The 17,588-nt window shown below is 40.4% G+C and overlaps 1 protein-coding gene across 1 annotated transcript; it reads right to left on the reverse strand.

Moving 5' to 3' along the window:
* Positions 1–331: 331 nt before the first annotated feature.
* Positions 332–16,557, reverse strand: LOC101475683 (anthrax toxin receptor 2). The gene is made up of 17 exons (XM_004538341.2): positions 16,239–16,557; positions 13,262–13,333; positions 11,899–11,970; positions 11,713–11,794; positions 11,484–11,588; positions 10,706–10,774; positions 9,541–9,621; positions 9,383–9,443; positions 7,612–7,707; positions 6,793–6,862; positions 4,245–4,323; positions 3,959–4,054; positions 2,648–2,698; positions 1,677–1,772; positions 1,381–1,554; positions 1,220–1,300; positions 332–487 (listed from the first exon to the last, which is right to left on the reverse strand). The coding sequence occupies exons 1-17, from the start codon at positions 16,361–16,363 to the stop codon at positions 449–451; spliced, it is 1,449 nt and encodes a 482-aa protein (XP_004538398.1). The 5' UTR covers positions 16,364–16,557; the 3' UTR covers positions 332–448.
* Between the last annotated feature and the right edge of the window lie 1,031 nt (positions 16,558–17,588).

Here is a 17,588-nt window from a genome sequence, read left to right on the forward strand (position 1 = left end):
ACACCTTGCAGCATTTAAGGACAAAACATTTAAGAAAAACTTCTGCAGCCGAATACAAATTCTGGTGACTATGTCAGGCACACAGCTTGTGCTGCTGTGCTTCATTTGGAGCTGTTTGTGAAATGAGGCTCAGCAGGTTGCATACGTACAGAATTTCTTTGGCAGAGACTCTATATCACACTTACAGCATAATGTAAATAAAAGGTTTTGTGAAAACGAAGCACTTCCGGTCAATTTTTAACAATGACTTGGAACATAACCAGCTTCTGACCCGGTTATGTGCTCAGCATAGGTTACCACGGTAAAAAGAGAGCCAACTGTGACACCACAATGTACATAAAGAGGTTTATTTACAATACAAAGTAATTCTTCATGTTGGATCACACATGTTTGTCATCTTTGGCAAAACTGGCATGAAAATGGGAAAACTGAGCCTCGTGTTTGAACATCAGTGATTCTGAACTCTGGTGAAGTTGATGCAGCGGCCCTGGAGAAAACAAAGGAGACACGCCATAGTCCGATTTAAACATTTAACCGCAGTCAAGTGGGAATGTGAAGTGATTTTAAATTCAACATGCTGTAAAAAAGCACAACTTATTTATCCCACCCAAGCCTTGATGCACCACTAAAGACAAAAACTGCTTTAAAATAAAGTGGAATACTCTACAATAAACCTTTCATAACACATCCATTATTAAGCTCTGAGCCCACTGGGAGGTTTTTAAAACCGTGAACTCAAAGCCCCCAAAATTTATGATGAAAAGGCCCAAGTTGCTTCTAGCTCTCCCAGCAGCTCAGCTGACGGAGGATCGATACAGTAAATCCACGTGAAGTCTCAAAATAAGACTTAAACTAAACCATTAAGCAGCCTGTAGCTCATGTGCGCTGTTTCATGACACACTCTGGAGGCGTTGGCATTTAAACTGTTATTTATAACAAGCGAGTTGATACAGCAAGCTGTTATCTATCTGTTGTGCACATAAAAAAAAAACAGCAAGATTGGCACTATATTATTATTATCTGTTATCTAATCAAATCACTGGGGGATCAAGAGGGTGGATCACTGATCTAACCAATTTGATGGTTGAATACTTTTGGCAAAACTCAGACTGGTGACAGTCCAGCTGGATGTAATGAGATTTTTTTTATATGATAACATGCTGAATTGATAGCCGTGTTTCTCGTAAGCTTTTGTAATAATGCTGCTGATATTTCTTGCCTTGTCCTGAGGTGTTGGCCTCATGATTGCCACTCTGTCATATTGTCTTCTCAGTAACGCCAGCAGCGCATCAATATGTCCCTGAAGGCAAAGACATTCAAAAACATTACAAAACAGGCAACTTACAAAGGACCTAAATATTAAAGAGATCGTTATCTCACCTTGATGGGGGTGTACCATTTGGAGTGCGATGAGGGGTTGTAAACCGGAGGAGGCCTTGGTGGGGGTCGAGGAATGATGGGCTCCTCCACTTCCTCTGGCATAGTGACCACAGCATTTCTGGCCTTCTCTAGCCGGGATCCCTCCTCTGTGGACCCCTTCTGGCCCCAGCGCACCTGCAACATGTGGGCACAACTGACTGATACAGCTAACATTACTGCATCTTCACTATAGCAACATTAGCAAATCAACAACAAAAGCTTAGCAGTAAAACCTTTTTTTTTTTTTTTTAATTTACCTCCATGCGTTTGATGCCTCCAGCACCCCTGCCGCCGTAGTATGAAGCATCCACTGTAGGCCACCTGTGTTTGGGCAAAGGGTCTTCTTCTGGCTCCTTAAACACAAAGTTTTTTAAAATATTTGAATAAAGTTTTATTATATTCAAAATACAAAATTATATAATACTATTCTAAAACATTCCTTTGCTAAATACTTTATATTGTGTAGCCACTGGAAGAAAAAAAAAACTGCCAACCATGAGACAAAATTTTAGGTTAGTATCTTGAAATTTCGCCTTAATAACTCAGAATTACTCAGAAGTTTGAGAAAATAACTTGAAATTTTGAGTACATACGAGATAATATAATTTTTTTAATAATAACTCCAAGTTTGGACTTGGAATCTACCCGCATGATACATTTCTTCTCAAAATTCACACAGGAAAACATTTATGCCACCATGATTGGAAATGATTGGATTCGATGAAGTACATGAATGTAGTCAGTAGATGCTTATCCACAAAGAGAGCCTGAAGACTTTTATGTAATAAGCATAAAAGCTTCGTTGTAATAAGTACTTCCATTTTTTTTAAATCAAGCAATTAAAAACAGAGAGAAAGGTTTTGTGTTGCTGATCAGTCTATAATCTATAGATCCAGTGGATTTACACCAAAGGTTCAGCTGCAGTGGTGGGATATTTGTCATGCAAAAACATAACTGCATTTTTTAATTTATTTATTTTACAATGAGGGAACTTTGCCTTCTGACTCATGCTCGATGAATAAAATCTGCCACCAAACCACTTCTGTCGGCTCCTTCTCCCCAGCTCCACCTACGCTCCTTCTGTATTTGCCCAAAATTGGATTTTCTCACTGCTTTTACTGCCAAAATGGCAACGGGTGGTAAAAAAATCAAAGCGTCCCTTCAGTGATATGAAGTCCTTGGAAAAAGAAAATATGGCTTTAAAAAAAACAGTCAGTGGAGTACTCACAATCACAGGGGGGGGAGGAGGGGGGCGAGAGGGAGGGGGGTCTCTGATGACCTGCGAGAAACGAAACATAAATCTTATACAAAACAATAATGACATATATCTTTGACAGAAAGCAGTCTATCTGCTGAAAGACTTGCAGACTTTGTCACGGCGGTGTGCGTCGGTGTGAAGATGAGGTAGACCCACGAGCAGACACGGTGGAGACAGAACTAGGTTTCCAAAAATAAAGCGAGCCTTTATTGTGGCTGATGGCATGACAAAAACACCAGGGAACACTGAAACTGGGAAAACTAAGGGGACTAAGAACACTGTGTAAACTAAAAAGACTATGACACTCTGTGAAAGAACCATGAAAAAACTATGAACACAGAGTAACTAGGCAGGCTGTGAAACACAGTGACACAATAACGGAAACTATGAAAACATGAGGTGAGGATAACAGACGATCTGACACTGACTGAGCGGAAACACACAGACTAAATAGACATAAGGAATGATCAAGGGAAGAGTCACATGGGGAAAACAGCTGACAACAATTAACATAATGACAGGACAGGGGACGTGAAAGTAAATACAATAAACAAAAAACACAAGGCTCTTTCAAAATAAAACGGGAAACATAACGAGTCCCAGACTTGACTCGAACTTGACAAACAAAGAAAACTTGGACATGAAACATGACAGATAAACACACGAAGACTTAACATGACAATCTGACACAGAAAACTTCACACAGGGATGAGACAGATGGGGAGCTTGATAAATCATGAACTAAAACTGTAACCTAGGCATGACAGAATGTAACTAGAAAAACTGAAATGAAACTAGACTGAAACGAATAACAAAAACATCAAGAAACTCAGAATACTGGGTCACATGACCCAGGACATGGACAGACTTGTTAACACTGATGTCTGTTTATTTGTGTTTGGTGCTTATGGCCACCAAACACAAATAAACAGACATCAGGTGTGATTTACTCTTTATGCGACATCTCATCGCTGTGATCTTTTGCATTTAACCTGCCGAGGGACTGCAGATGCAAATGAGCTTTAAGCTTATTCAGTGCACCAAATAATAACATGTATGGTTATAGTGCACACGGCCCCATTTCAAACTGGTGCCTTTCACTTTACATTCATTGGACATTCAATTCCACAACAATTCATAATTGCAGTATCCGACTCAAACACCTCACTACATTTACTAGTTCCTGTGTCCTTCTGTATTTCTTTTTTTATATGCTGCTTTTAAAACGACTGCCTTCAAAATGAGTTTTGTTGTACAAAAATGCACAAGGACAAAGCTCACCACGGTGCAGCAGAGAGGCCAGAACCACCAGAGCAAACCCAGGCCCAGCAACAGCAACAAAGCCAACAGGAACCAGAGCACCCAGGTCCCATCTGACTGCAGAAAACACACAACACAACATTATTTGATCTTATTCTGTAATCTATCACAGTTACGTCAGTATGCTCTCCTGTACCTACACAAAAAAGTGTTGTATCTAAATTAAATAACAGAGGGCAGTGTGACATCATACATGCAGGTAACTCCTTCAAAACTGTTCGTGTTATACAGAATTAATGTTACTCACACATGTTGTGGCATAGATGCTCATGGGACTGTAGATGTAGGACTTTCCATGGTTTAAGCTGACCAGCACTTCAACTGATCTGTGAATAAACAGAATCACAGAACACATCATGAGATCTAGTCCCTGTTCAGAGCTCAGTGTGACACTATTGGCACTTTTACAGTTAGAATCATAGTAAAACGTGTGTGGGGTAGTCTCAAATGGATTGATTTAAATATAATTATAGTGTCAAATCATCAAATTATTATAAAGAACCAGGAGTTGCTGCAATAGGGAGTCACCATCATTTATATTCTTATCAAGTTTTGACCAGACTCCCTTATTTCTAAAGGTTGTTTGCTTTTGCAAATGCTTTTTTAACTTCATGTTCAACCCAACTGAGACTTTTCCAGCTGTGAGGGCTGAGGAGGAGAAGTAGAGAGAGAGGGATTGACTGTTTGAAGTGTGGAAGTCAAATCAACCACTCACTCTTTAAATGCCACGCTGGTCAGCCCGACTTCTGTCCATCCAACACTTTGACACAGTTTTACTGTAAACATTGTGCCTGTTTGCATTTTCAGAGAACAAATCTCAACATCAGTCAGATGAAGAAATGCTGATGAACTACAGTCTTGTAAAAAACTAAGTACACGTCGTGATTCTTAACAACAAACATTTGTACAACCACTTTTAGCAGCAATGACAAATTCTTATCTGTATAATGTTATCGGTCTCTCACATTGTTGTGGAAGAATTCTGACCCACACTTCTTTACAACATTGCTTCATTTAAAGTTTTGGGGGCATTTGTTTAAGCACAGTCTTCTTAAGGTCCCAACACAGCATGCCACTCAAGTCTGAACACCTTGAGCTTTTTCTTTTGCTGCTTTTCTTGCAATCATTGACCCAATTTCAGCCGAGCTTTAGCTCTTGGACAGACGGCTTTAACGTTGACTCTGGAATGTTCTGGTATAACGAGGAGTTAATGGTTGACTCAGTGACTGCAAGATGCCATGGTCCAGTGCCCAAACCATCATTCCTCCACCACTATCCTTGCTTGACAGTGAGTAAGAGGTGTTTGTGCTGATATGCTGTGTTTGATTTTCGCCAGACGTGGTTCTGCGCATTACAGCCAAACATCTCCACTTTGGTCTCATCTGTCCAAAGCACATTCTTCCAGAAATCTTGTGGTTTGTCCAGATGCAACTTTGCTAACCTAAGCAGAGCTGGCATGTTGTTATTGTAGACAAAGGCATTTCTCCTGGCAACGAGCCCCAATCGCTTAGTCTTTTTCTAACTGAGCTGTCATTATTGCACAGTCTGACATTGGGGTGAATATACTGGGACGTCCACTCATCTCAGGATTTTGACCTTTGTGTTGACACACACCTTCAGACTAGCAAACTTGCAGAACTTCTAGCACTAATAATCAGTTAATCAAGTGCATTTGATTATCACCTGACTGCTACTTACCCTTCTTAATTACATTAATTAAATGAATGCAAAAATTAAGGATGTACTGTAAGTCTTGTTCTTACCATTTAAAGTGCCTTGAGGTGACATGCACAAGTTTATGAACACATGTTAGCGTTCATAATGAGGCTTTATGCATCAGCTTTTGAAAATGTTGCCACACCTACAGTGAACCTATTACATTCATGTATAGAACCATATTTATAATCCTGGGACTTTTCTACATTATAGCTTTGCATGTTTCAAAATACAAAATAATTGTCATTTATCTAATACGGGACCTTTTGTGCTGCCTCATAGTTCATCATATAACAGAAACAAGTTATTTTAGCCCCCTTTGCTTTCTATCGAACACTTTAGCTCTGTCCACTCTCTGTGATGTCATACTATCATGTTTGTATCTGTTGATTTTCCTCCTGCCCCACTGTTGTTTTATTTCTTAAGATATCCTTGTTTTCATTGTTACATTCAGTCGTCAGTACCATTCATATTTTCTTTAATCTCCTGTGTGTGTGTGTGTGTGTGTGTGTGTGTGTGTGTGTGTGTGGTCTTGCCTTTCCCCTCGTCAGTTATCAGATGATCTGTCTGCCCACCTTCTCTTCCCTGTGCTTCTCATGCCCTATTTTGGAATCCTGTTTAGTCTTTTCTTACCCTTCCAACTCAGAGTTTCTCTTAAAGATTCAGTATTTGTTTATTTTCTGTGCCTCTGCATCCTGTATTTGGGCCTCTGCGTCAGGCTGCGACACACACAGAGATAAGTGCAGGAAAAACTGCCTGAAAAGCCTCTGTTTATTTAAATCGCATATAACCAGAAAAAAAACATATAAATAAATCTAATAAAGAAGGAAACTAAAATACCCTCCCAGTTCCCCCTTAAATTATTTTCCTGATATGGCACTTTTGATGACAGTTTCTCTTCTTTTTAATTAAAAGTCAAAATCAAGCTGCTTTCAGAGAAACTCTGAGGTACACATCATACGAAACAACACCCAGAGAAGGATTTTTCTTTCTTGGCTTTTTAAGGCAATTACAGGTACCAATAGGCTCCGTTTTTTGTTACACACACTGTGTTTGTGCTCACGTGTGTGTTGACTTACTGTCCGACCTCTTCTAGACGAACGGCTGGACAGAGCAGATACCCATCTCTCACTACTGTTGGCTTTTCAACTGAAAGGAAGAGGAGGCAAAGATGAACTCTGCAAGCCCACACAGGTGGAGGAAAAAGGTCCGTACTTTTCTACTTCAATTAGCTGCTTTGGTTTCTTGTAGCAGAGACACATCATTTAATTCATCGTTTAATTTTACATATGGCAAATTAGAAAAAAAATTAATCTTAATGTTATTGTGCAACTTCTTTGGTATGTACACAGGTTGAGAGACGCTACAAACAGAAGAAGCATTAAGCTTTTTGGCTGTTTTCTGTGACAAACTGACTGAATAAATTCAATTTTAAATTTGTAATTCGACTGCAAAAAGAAGTAAACACAAGAGATCCAGATACAGTTTTGTGTTATCTCCTCATGTCCTCTCAGTAACTCCACCCTGTGCCATTGATCTGGTAATGGACTAATGAGACAGATCATCTCCCTCCTCGTCCCTCCCTCTGCTCATGAGCACTCTGCTCTCATAATATCTCCTCTGTTCTCCAACTGAAGTCAATAAATAGCAGCCACTGTTTGCTTCTGGACGTCATGACTCTGATTTTCCACTGCAGCCCCCAGAGATCTGCACACTATACCACATTTTCACTTCAGAATTTCACTTTAATCCTCGAGTGCTTTACAGTATCAGCGTGCAGTGAACCTGTGATACTGTTTCACTTCTTTAGCAATGCAAAGACTGAATCCTTAGCATTGGCATCTAAATGCTAGCTATGCATCAGGTGTGTGAATCATAAGTGTGTGTACTTTACTGACTGTGGGTCACTTGATTGATGGTGAGGGAACAGAGTACATTGTCCATCCTTTTGGATCCGCTGAAGCCACTTCCCCTCAGGACCACGTTGAAAGACTCTGGGAAACATCAGGTAGATCACATTACTCTGACAGTGCACTTGAATGGCAGCAAAGCAAAACAATAATTATTAAACATGAAACATTGTGATCAAAGTAAAGTGACTCTGTGAGGCGATGCTTTCAGCCACATCCTGGGTCCTGGATTTCTTTCTTGAGTCTTCTGGTTTCATTATTATTCTTGGAACATTTTCCTTAAGATTTTGTTCACTTCAGGTTCCAAAGAGCGGTACTACCACGAAAACTAAGTTGGATTTGTAATTATCCAGGTTGACAGTGAAGGAAGTTCACTTCTTACCAAGATATGCTTTTATCCAGTGCCTACTGACAAAGTAATTCTCCATTAATAATCTTTTTTTTTTTTTTTAAATCAGTGAAATTGGTGTTGCAAGCAGACCTGTCCATGTTTGTGATTGGTGAAATTAGTTAAATATGATAAACACATTTGTGTGGATGCTTAGCCAGACTACTGATCACATGAGTGACTCCAGATCATGGAAAAAGATCCTGGGTATGTTGAAGTTGCTTCATAGTAAAGGTGCTTGAGTATTTGTGTGTTTTTAATGCCTGCTGAGTTCCTTCAGTGTTTCCCTGTTTTGCCTCCCTCTGTGCTGTCTATGCTGTAATGCTTTTTGTCCTCCCTCTTCTTGTTTTTTGTTCTTTCTGTGCCTTTTGGTTATTTCTCATTTCACTTTAAAAAATATGTTTTCTCTTGTGTCTCATTCAAGTTGTACTCTTGCTTCTTTTCCCTCCTTTGTGACTGTCGGCTCCCTGCTTTTCTGCTCCCTCCTGTGCCTTGTTGTTTACCTAGCTCCCAGCTTATATATACACCCATCAGGCTTAACTTTACGACCACCTGCCTAACAATGTGATGTTCCCCCTTTTGCTGCAAAAACAGCCTTGACCTGTTGAGCCATAGATGCCAATCTCTGAAAGTGTGCTGTAGTATCTGGCATGTAGATGTTAGCAGTCCTGTAAGTTGCGAGGGGGGGCTTTCATGGATCAGACTTGTTTGTCCAGCACAGATTGCTCGAATGGATTGAGATCTTGGGAATTTGGAGGCCAAGTCAACACCTGAACTCGTTTTTCTCCTTAAACCATTCTTGAAACCAGTTTTGCTTTGTGGTTGGGCACATTATCCTGCTGAAAAAGGCAAGAGCCTGCAACAATGCTTAGCTAGGTGCTACGTGTGAAAGTAACAGCTACATGGCTGAACCAAAGGTTTACAAACAGAACATTGCCCAAAGCATCACACTGTCTCCTTCAGCTTGCCTTCTTCCCATAGCGCATCCTAGTAAGCACCTGCACCCAACCGCTGATGTGATATAAAAGGAACAATTCAGAAGCTCGTCTGTTGCATGGTACGCCACGGGCCACCCTTCGGTCTACATGTGCTGTGACCCGCAGTGGTCTCTGGACTATCATTTTTAACTGAGGTTGTTAAGTAATGTAAGATTAAAGATCCTACTGTTGTAGACTTTGTTATTTTTCCTTTATTATTCCATATATATATATATATATACATATATATATTCTTCATGCAACTCTATATGTTTGGACAAAAATAACAAACTCATTGGGTTTCATCATTACGAAACCACAAACACCTGTTCAAAATTACATGATAAAATTACATGAAGTTTTAAGACATTAAGACTACTTTGATTAAACTTACCATTCACACAAACACTCAGTGGCTCAATTGTGAAAACCTCAGAGCAAGTTTTCTTCAGGACCTGTGAGATACAGAGATACAGGACTCTGCATAAGCTCGCCATGCCACAGCCTGCACGTGAACGTTACTGCATGTCGCTGCATGGAGCGTAACCTCACCGAGTTCACCATGTCTTTGAGAGCATGAAAGCCGGACACAACTGGAAAGACTTGCTCTCTGCCGTCGGCTATTTCAGCAAGCTGTGGCCAAAGTGGAAACAGCAAAAGATTACTGATACAAAAAGCATTTCAAATTTCTGTTCTCATGTCTTTCTGCTTCTCAGGGAGGTTTTTGGCTTGTGCTTGGGCATTTAGGGAGGCAAAGTCTGCTACTAGGAGATTAAAGCTTTGGGGAGCTGGCTGAAGCTTTCATCTGCTGCTTTAACGATCGCAGGACAGGAAGTTTGCCTGGCCTTATTCAATTAGAGAATGATGTAATTACTTCCTCCTTTAGACCACAGATCGTCGGTCAGTCAGCGGGCAGAAAATCAGCCATGCCCTCTGACTGCTGAAGACATTACAGATCATATGTTATGTAAACTTAAGCACTTTAAATATGTATTAGTTCATGTTACACAAATTAAGAATGTCATTCAGACTGCTGAAACATCAACCAGAAATAAACAGGGCTGGGGATGTTCAGCAACAGATGCCACATTAATTGAAATATTGTTTAGATCATTTTATGATTCTCAGCAAATGTAATTATAGATTTTGCATTGGACTGTAAATCTTATTAGCACGAAAAAAAACCCACAACAGAACAGCAGCTTTCCTCCCTCCTTTGTATTGCTTACAGTCACTGCAGTCAGTAGAAGAGTTTGCAGCTGCATAAGATTTCCTGCTTTTTCTTTTCCACCACAATCGTCTCTTTCAACCGCTCAATACTTGCACAGGAAGAAATCACAGCCTATCCCAACAAATAATAACTTCACATAAGCTGCCTGAGAAAATGTATTCAGTGTTTTTTGTTTTTTTTTACAAGAACAAATGTATCATGAACCACAAACTACAAATCCCTGACAGCTGCTTGCTGTTCAGCCCTTTGGAGGTTTTTGGATTGACACGAACAGATAAGCAAAAGGGGTCGAGGTGTGTCGATAAATCTGGGCCAGAAACAACAGCCCACTGAAGCTTTCGCACACTGACATGTATATTTACTCAGAAAGACAAATAAAAGGTGTTTAAACAAGAAACAATATCAGCAACAGTATCAAGGCCTTGAGAGTGTTCTCTTTTCCCAGTGCTGTATGGAAGAGGTAGAAAATGAAGCCCCCACACCTACCTGGCTATGGTCAAAGTCCATGACCCCGATACAGTACACTCTGGCTCCAAACTCTCTGGCTTTCATAGCCTGGGAATCACAAGAGGAAAACTTAAGCCATGATTCTACAGACATACAGTGAATCCATGTGACTTATAAAACATCAGAGTAGTGTTTTTTATTGTTACAGCTCAGCCGCAGCAAATGCTGTATATTTTAAATTACGATTAAGATTTCACAGCAAACAGTTTTGTTTGTCCAGCCAGCAGCAGCTTGTCCGGTTCATGCAACACGATACAAACGGAACAAACTGAGCCTTTCAACTTTTCTTTGGTTGAGATTTGTAACAGAGTAAAACAGAGAAGAGGGTATGAGAAGTATGTGAATTTGTGTGTTTCTTCAAACAGCCATGCTATCAAAGCTGCTTTAGGCTACTCCCTTATTCGCAAGGGGGGGTCCCCACCACAGAGGATGGCTCTGCATATCTGATATGGCTTTTTTGTTTTTTTACCGGATGCCCTTCCTGACACAACCCCAGCCCCAAAGGATTTCACTGCACTCACAAACTGTGCTATATGCTCACAACCCACATTTTGAGATGATATAGCACAAAAACAGCACAAGTGTCTTCAAATCCTTCCTGCGTGAAAGAACATTTGGTATTCTCAGGAAAAATTCAACAGGATGCTCATCATGACCTTCAACATAATATGGTTCTCAAATTTCATCCAGCTCCTCATTTACAGCATCTTCCACTAAGCCATTAGTGTGTGTGTGTGTGTGTGTGTGTGTGTGTTACCTCTTGTACACTCAGTTCATACGGGTAGATGTTCAGCTTGCCATCAGTAAGAACTATGATAATACTGGATGATGGTGAAGTTTGTGACTTCATTTGCTGTGATACCTGCCAAAAATACAGATTATTTAAATTAAAAAAAGCCCCAAAATAACAAACAACAATGAAAGGAAGCATCTGTAAGGAAAACAATGCATGGCAGGAAGTTGCAATACTAGAAAGGAGCGCGTACCGCTTTCAAACCTTCGTGCATGAACGTTTCACCGGCAGGTGTGATTTGGCTCAGCTTCTCCAGGCCTTCATCTATCTTAGATCTGAAACAAAAGCAATTCAATTTCAAAAAAAAGGAAAAGAAAGAAAGATTTACTGTCTGAGTGAAGCGGAGGAGAAGGATTATAAGGAAAAGGGAAATATATACCTGTCTCCAGTTAGTGGGAGAATTACAACAGCTCTAGCTGAAAAGACGATATAAGAAACCCTCATCCTGGGGCTGGAACACACACACAAACACACTTTGTGAATACACAAACGTATATTACATGTTAGCATCATATCATGATTATGCATTCCAGTCTTGCTTAAAATAAAAACACATCGGTATCAGTGCAAGCACTTTCTTACATTTTGTATGCTCACATGCTATCATGCAGTGACACATGATACACATGCTGTCAAACAAAAATTTAACAGTCAATTAAAACAGCATTGAGTCACTTTATAAGACGTCGCACAGAAAACCACAAAGATGGTGACAAAGCAGACACAGAGTCTCGCATTAATATCAATCCGTGACATTAGTTAACAAAACAGGGACTTGCACACCAGCCACAAGGCCAACGAGATGTCTCACCACACCCTTCTTTGACAATACTATATAATGAAACGGGGTAGCAGTTTGAGTTTATTGGATGACTGGTGGAGAGAGGAGGAGAAAAGATTTTTCAGCAGCTTCAGTACTCGTGGGTTTGCCATCTTTTTACTAATCAAGTGTCAGAGCAGGTTGTTCACTGATGACAGGGTTAGCCCTTTACACGCAAAACTGGTCTTCGGCAAGACGAAGAACGCACAACGGTCCCAATGACAAACCAGACAATTTACCATTACGCACGCTAAGTTTTGCAGCTGCGAAGCTTCATGTAGCCTGTGTTGATGAAATCTGTCCACACCGATCCTGATTTAAACACCTGCCAAAGTACACAAACTATTTTGTGCTACAGTAGATGTCTCCGGGACCACGTTATGCTATGATGACAGACGGGGAAAGCGGTTTGTGCCACAGTGGTGCAGCTGGTTGATACAAAAAAAAACATCAGTTAATAAATGTTAATAACATGGGAGAGTTTTGAGATGGGGAAGTGAGCCATTATCCCTGTGCCTTGTTCTACTGTGAAAGGGGGACAGGACTGCCGGTTGTGGTTGGCACCACCTTCAACATCTGCTGCATGTTTGGTTCTTATATTTAGCAGTCTGCTATTAAACTTAAAGATATCACACACACCCTCAGTGCTATTGCCCAGAGGGGTTTTGGAGCAGTTGGTTGCCTTGTGTGATGTCTAGTGCCTGAAATAGGCATGCCCTAGTTTCTGCTAGCCACTACTGTTTGAACCACTGACTCTGTTTCCTCTGTTCAACTTCTTGTATGTGCTTGAAGGGCACTCGAAAGCTTCCTTTAAATGTTCTACATTAAGTGTTTTTTTTACTATTTTCTGTAAGTTTTTATACAGAGAATGAGGAGATATTAATTCATTTGCTATTAATACTGGCAGAAAACAGCTACTCACCTAACAAACCTCCTGGTGAGCTGCTCCACAAATCCATAGATCTCATCCCAGTGTCCCCACACGCTGCCTGACCTGCAAAAACAGGCAGTGGCCGAGTGAAAAATCAAATGCACCCAAACAATGTGCTAAAATATCACTTCATTTAGCATTATTTAGCTTTATTACCAAGGATTCACAACTGCACTAGAGTTATATGAAAATACTTGGGGAGCTCCATCAATTAATCAATAAATCAGAAATTATTTATGTGCTTTATATTTTCTGCATAAGACACATATATAGTTTGATTCTGCATTTTGTGTAGTATTTTACTCCATAAACATATGAATTACAAACAGAAATAAAAATACAGTTAATAGAAATCTATTATTGTGCAAGTCTTTGCACCATTGCTCTTTTCTGTATATTCTACTAGGAAAATGTTTCAATACAGTATAAAACGCAGTTCTAACAAACTTGAAGTCGATATTTAGTGTGACCATCTTTATTCTAAAACACAGCCTGAGTTGTTCTTAGTCAGGCTGTCTGATCATTTCTTGAAGTAGTCTTCAGGATTAGTTCTCCAGGCTTCTTTAAAGAGCATTTAAAGCTCTTCTTTGGATGTTGGCTGCCTTCTGTTTTGTTCTCTGTGAAGATGATTCCACGCTGCTTGAATAATGTTGAGGTCCAGGCTCTGGGGAAGCCAATCCATGGCTTATACTGTTACACTGTGTTTTCCTCTGTCCAGGTATAATTCTACTCCACTGATAATCTCCCTCGATCTGGGGCTCCACGCAAGATCTCATCCCGTGGGGTCAAAATGATCATGAGAACGGTGAGCAAAGATCCCAGAACCACACGGGGGGACCTGGTGAATGACCTGCAGAGAGCTGGGACCAAAGTAACAAAGGTCACCATCAGTAACACACTACAACGGCAGGGAATCAAATCCCGCAGTGCCAGACGTGTTCCGCTGCTGAAGCCAGTGCATGTCCAGGCCCGTCTGAAGTTTGCCAGAGAGCACATGGATGATACAGCAGAGGATTGGGAGAATGTCATGTGGTCAGATGAAACCAAAGTAGAACTTTTTGGTATAAACTCAGCTCGTCGTGTTTGGAGGAAGAAGAATACTGAGTTGCATCCCAAGAACACCATACCTACTGTGAAGCATGGGGGTGGAAACATCATGCTATGGGGCTGTTTTTCTGCCAAGGGGACAGGACGACTGATCCGTGTTAAGGACAGAATGAATGGGGCCATGTATCGTGAGATTTTGAGCCAAAACCTCCTTCCATCAGTGAGAACTTTGAAGATGAAACGAGGCTGGGTCTTCCAACATGACAATGATCCAAAACACACCGCCCGGGCAACAAAGGAGTGGCTCCGTAAGAAGCATTTGAAAGTCCTGGAGTGGCCTAGCCAGTCTCCAGACCTCAACCCCATAGAAAATCTGTGGCGGGAGTTGAAAGTCCGTGTTGCTCGGCGACAGCCCCAAAACATCACTGCTCTCGAGAAGATCTGCATGGAGGAATGGGCCAAAATACCAGCTACTGTGTGTGCAAACCTGGTAAAGACCTATAGTAAACGTTTGACCTCTGTTATTGCCAACAAAGGTTATGTTACAAAGTATTGAGTTGTATTTTTGTTATTGACCAAATACTTATTTTCCACCCTGATTTACCAATAAATTCTTTACAAATCCTACCATGTGGATTCATGGATTTTTTTTTTCCACATTCTGTCTCTCACAGTTGAAGTGTACCTCTGGTGCAAATTACTGACCTCTGTCATCATTTTAGGTGGGGGAACTTGCACAATCGGTGGCTGACTAAATACTTTTTTGCCCCACTGTATATACAGACAAAAATTTGAACCAAAAGTTTAGATTCATCACTCTATAAGACCTGTTGCTACTGATTTTCAGTGTAGTTCTTGCATAATTCTGCATACCTCAGCCTTTTTTTTTCTCTCTTTCCCTTCGTTAAGAATGCCTTCTTGTTAGCCACTCTTCCACTGAGATCATTTCTGATGAGGCTTCAGTGAACAGTAGATCCACTGACTGAAGGGTTGTCTCTCAGGTTCTGTATCAGGACTTTGCTGGATTATTTTCTGTTCCTTAAAGATATGACTTTCAGATACTGTTCGTCTGCTGGATAGCTTTTAAGCTTCCTCTTATCTAGTTATTTTTTTAAAGACACGCTGCACACCGAACTGAAGTATGTCAAGTTTTTGTTAAAAGTTATTTGGGAATCACCTTATTGCTGCATTTTTTGTAGAATCGGATAAAGAAAGAGACGGAAATTATCTTTTTGCAACAGGTTGCTAGTAACAAAGTAGTAAAAGTGGCTCTGTTTTAGGCTGTCTTGTTCATCCCTTCAGTTAGATCCCCCTTTATGCTTGAGATCAGTGTTAAGTGGCTTAACAAACAAACAAAAAAACACATCCCTCCGAAAACTAGACATGGATGGGACTGAAAATGAGTGAAAAAGTAGCCAGTGTCCAAAGAGAAACTCTGAAAGACCTTCAGAAAGCCTGGAGATCTACTGCTCAAAACTAGTAGGAAAACTGTAAGAAAAATGAGGGGTGGCTCGAGACATTCGCACAACACTGTACTTTTAACATTAACGACAATAATACAGTCCGATGCAAGGATAAAATGTAAAAACAAAGAGATCTGTGACAGAATTTGACTACATCATGTTTTCCAAAAGTTACTACATTTGCAAGCGGCAGAATAAACAGAAGAGGTGAAGGGTCCGTTTATTCTGCTGGTGCATGCAGACACACAGAATAAGCGGGGAGCAGGTTGATCTGTCGCTGTTGGGAATAACAGCATAATAAGAGTGAACTTTGTGGTCACTCCTGCAGTCTAGCAGAGGAGGAACTAAACATAGCCATACATGGAGAGGACTGAGTAAGTCTCTGCCCTGGGGTAGCAAGTATTTAATTAATTAATGAATTAATGCACGGGTAAAACAGGCTAGCCTTCATGACTCACCGGTCTAAAACAAAATAAATATCAAACGCCCCATCGCAAGAAGCGTCCTCTTCTTCCAGAGATGACGAACTCACACAAACAATTGCAAGGAGTAGGATTTTGTAGCATATCCACATGCGATCCATAACCTGTGCTTCAGACTACATATCAACAACGTGTTTGGGAAATGGAAAACACAAATAAAATAAAAATAAAACCAGTCAGTGCGGTTAAGGATAGTCTCTAATCTTCACAGTTTCATCCCTGCTCACATGTTGAATCAGTGGTGTGAGAGGGCATTTGGTATTTTCCCCTTGAAGCTGCATGTTGATCATGAAATAAAATGGGCAGGGCGCACAGCTGCTCACAGTGACGCTGTCAAACTACTGCCAATGAGACGAGCCCTCGGGACGAGACGAGAGCTTCCTCCCTCTGCACTTCCGGGATTCCTTATTCGGGGGGCGTTAACAAAAATGGCTTATATATTATTAATTAATTAAGAGTTTATAGGGACGCTAAGAGATAGCATGTTGAAGTTATTTTGCATTACATATTTAGACACTAATAAAGAAAGGGTGAGTAGGCAAAAGAGGACGGTTGTGTAAAAATATTTATTCACAAAAACATTTTCCTGATAAACTTTTTAACAACTTTTATTTTGAAGATAACTTCAGTGATCTTCCTGTTTGGGGTATTTGAGACGTTTTATCATTGATATGAGTAAAAAAAGAACATATTTTGAAATATTACATTCGGCTGAGCTTGTTTTAGGAGCCTTTTCTACTATATAAACTCGAGTCTCTTCTTCTTCCTACTTAAATCGCTTCAAGATTTAGCAAAAAAGAGTAATCGGTAATGGCGTGTCTTGTTGTAATACAGGTCTAACTGACTCATAAATCACCCTTTCATGAGATGAACTTTATGCTTCGTGTCTCAAACAAGTGCATCGTGCTCTTGTAAATCTCTTCCAGATGGAAACAATTGAAAATGCAAACACAACGCCCTCGGTGCGCAGGGTTGATTTGTTGTTTTGCATGAACACTTGCATCTTCCTTCCAAGTGCTGAAATTAAGTCCCCACCTTTGCTCAGCGACACACGGAGACTTTGTTTTCCAACACAGTATATATAAACTTGTATAGTCTTTAACACCAGCCCCCCAGGAGCTTTAATCTTGGAGACTAAAAACATTTTTAATTCATTCCTGGAGTTCTTTTGTGAGCGAGTGCTGTAATCATGTGTCTGCACTCTCTGTAGGGATGTCCTCACAGCCTGTGGCTTAGTGTCAACTTTCAAGAGGATGAAGTCATGACAATGCAACTCTAATAACATACCAAAGTCACTGCGTCAGCGAAGAGGAATCTATTCTCTTC

Source organism: Maylandia zebra, linkage group LG7 (assembly GCF_041146795.1).
Source record: "Maylandia zebra isolate NMK-2024a linkage group LG7, Mzebra_GT3a, whole genome shotgun sequence".
NCBI lineage: Eukaryota > Metazoa > Chordata > Actinopteri > Cichliformes > Cichlidae > Maylandia > Maylandia zebra.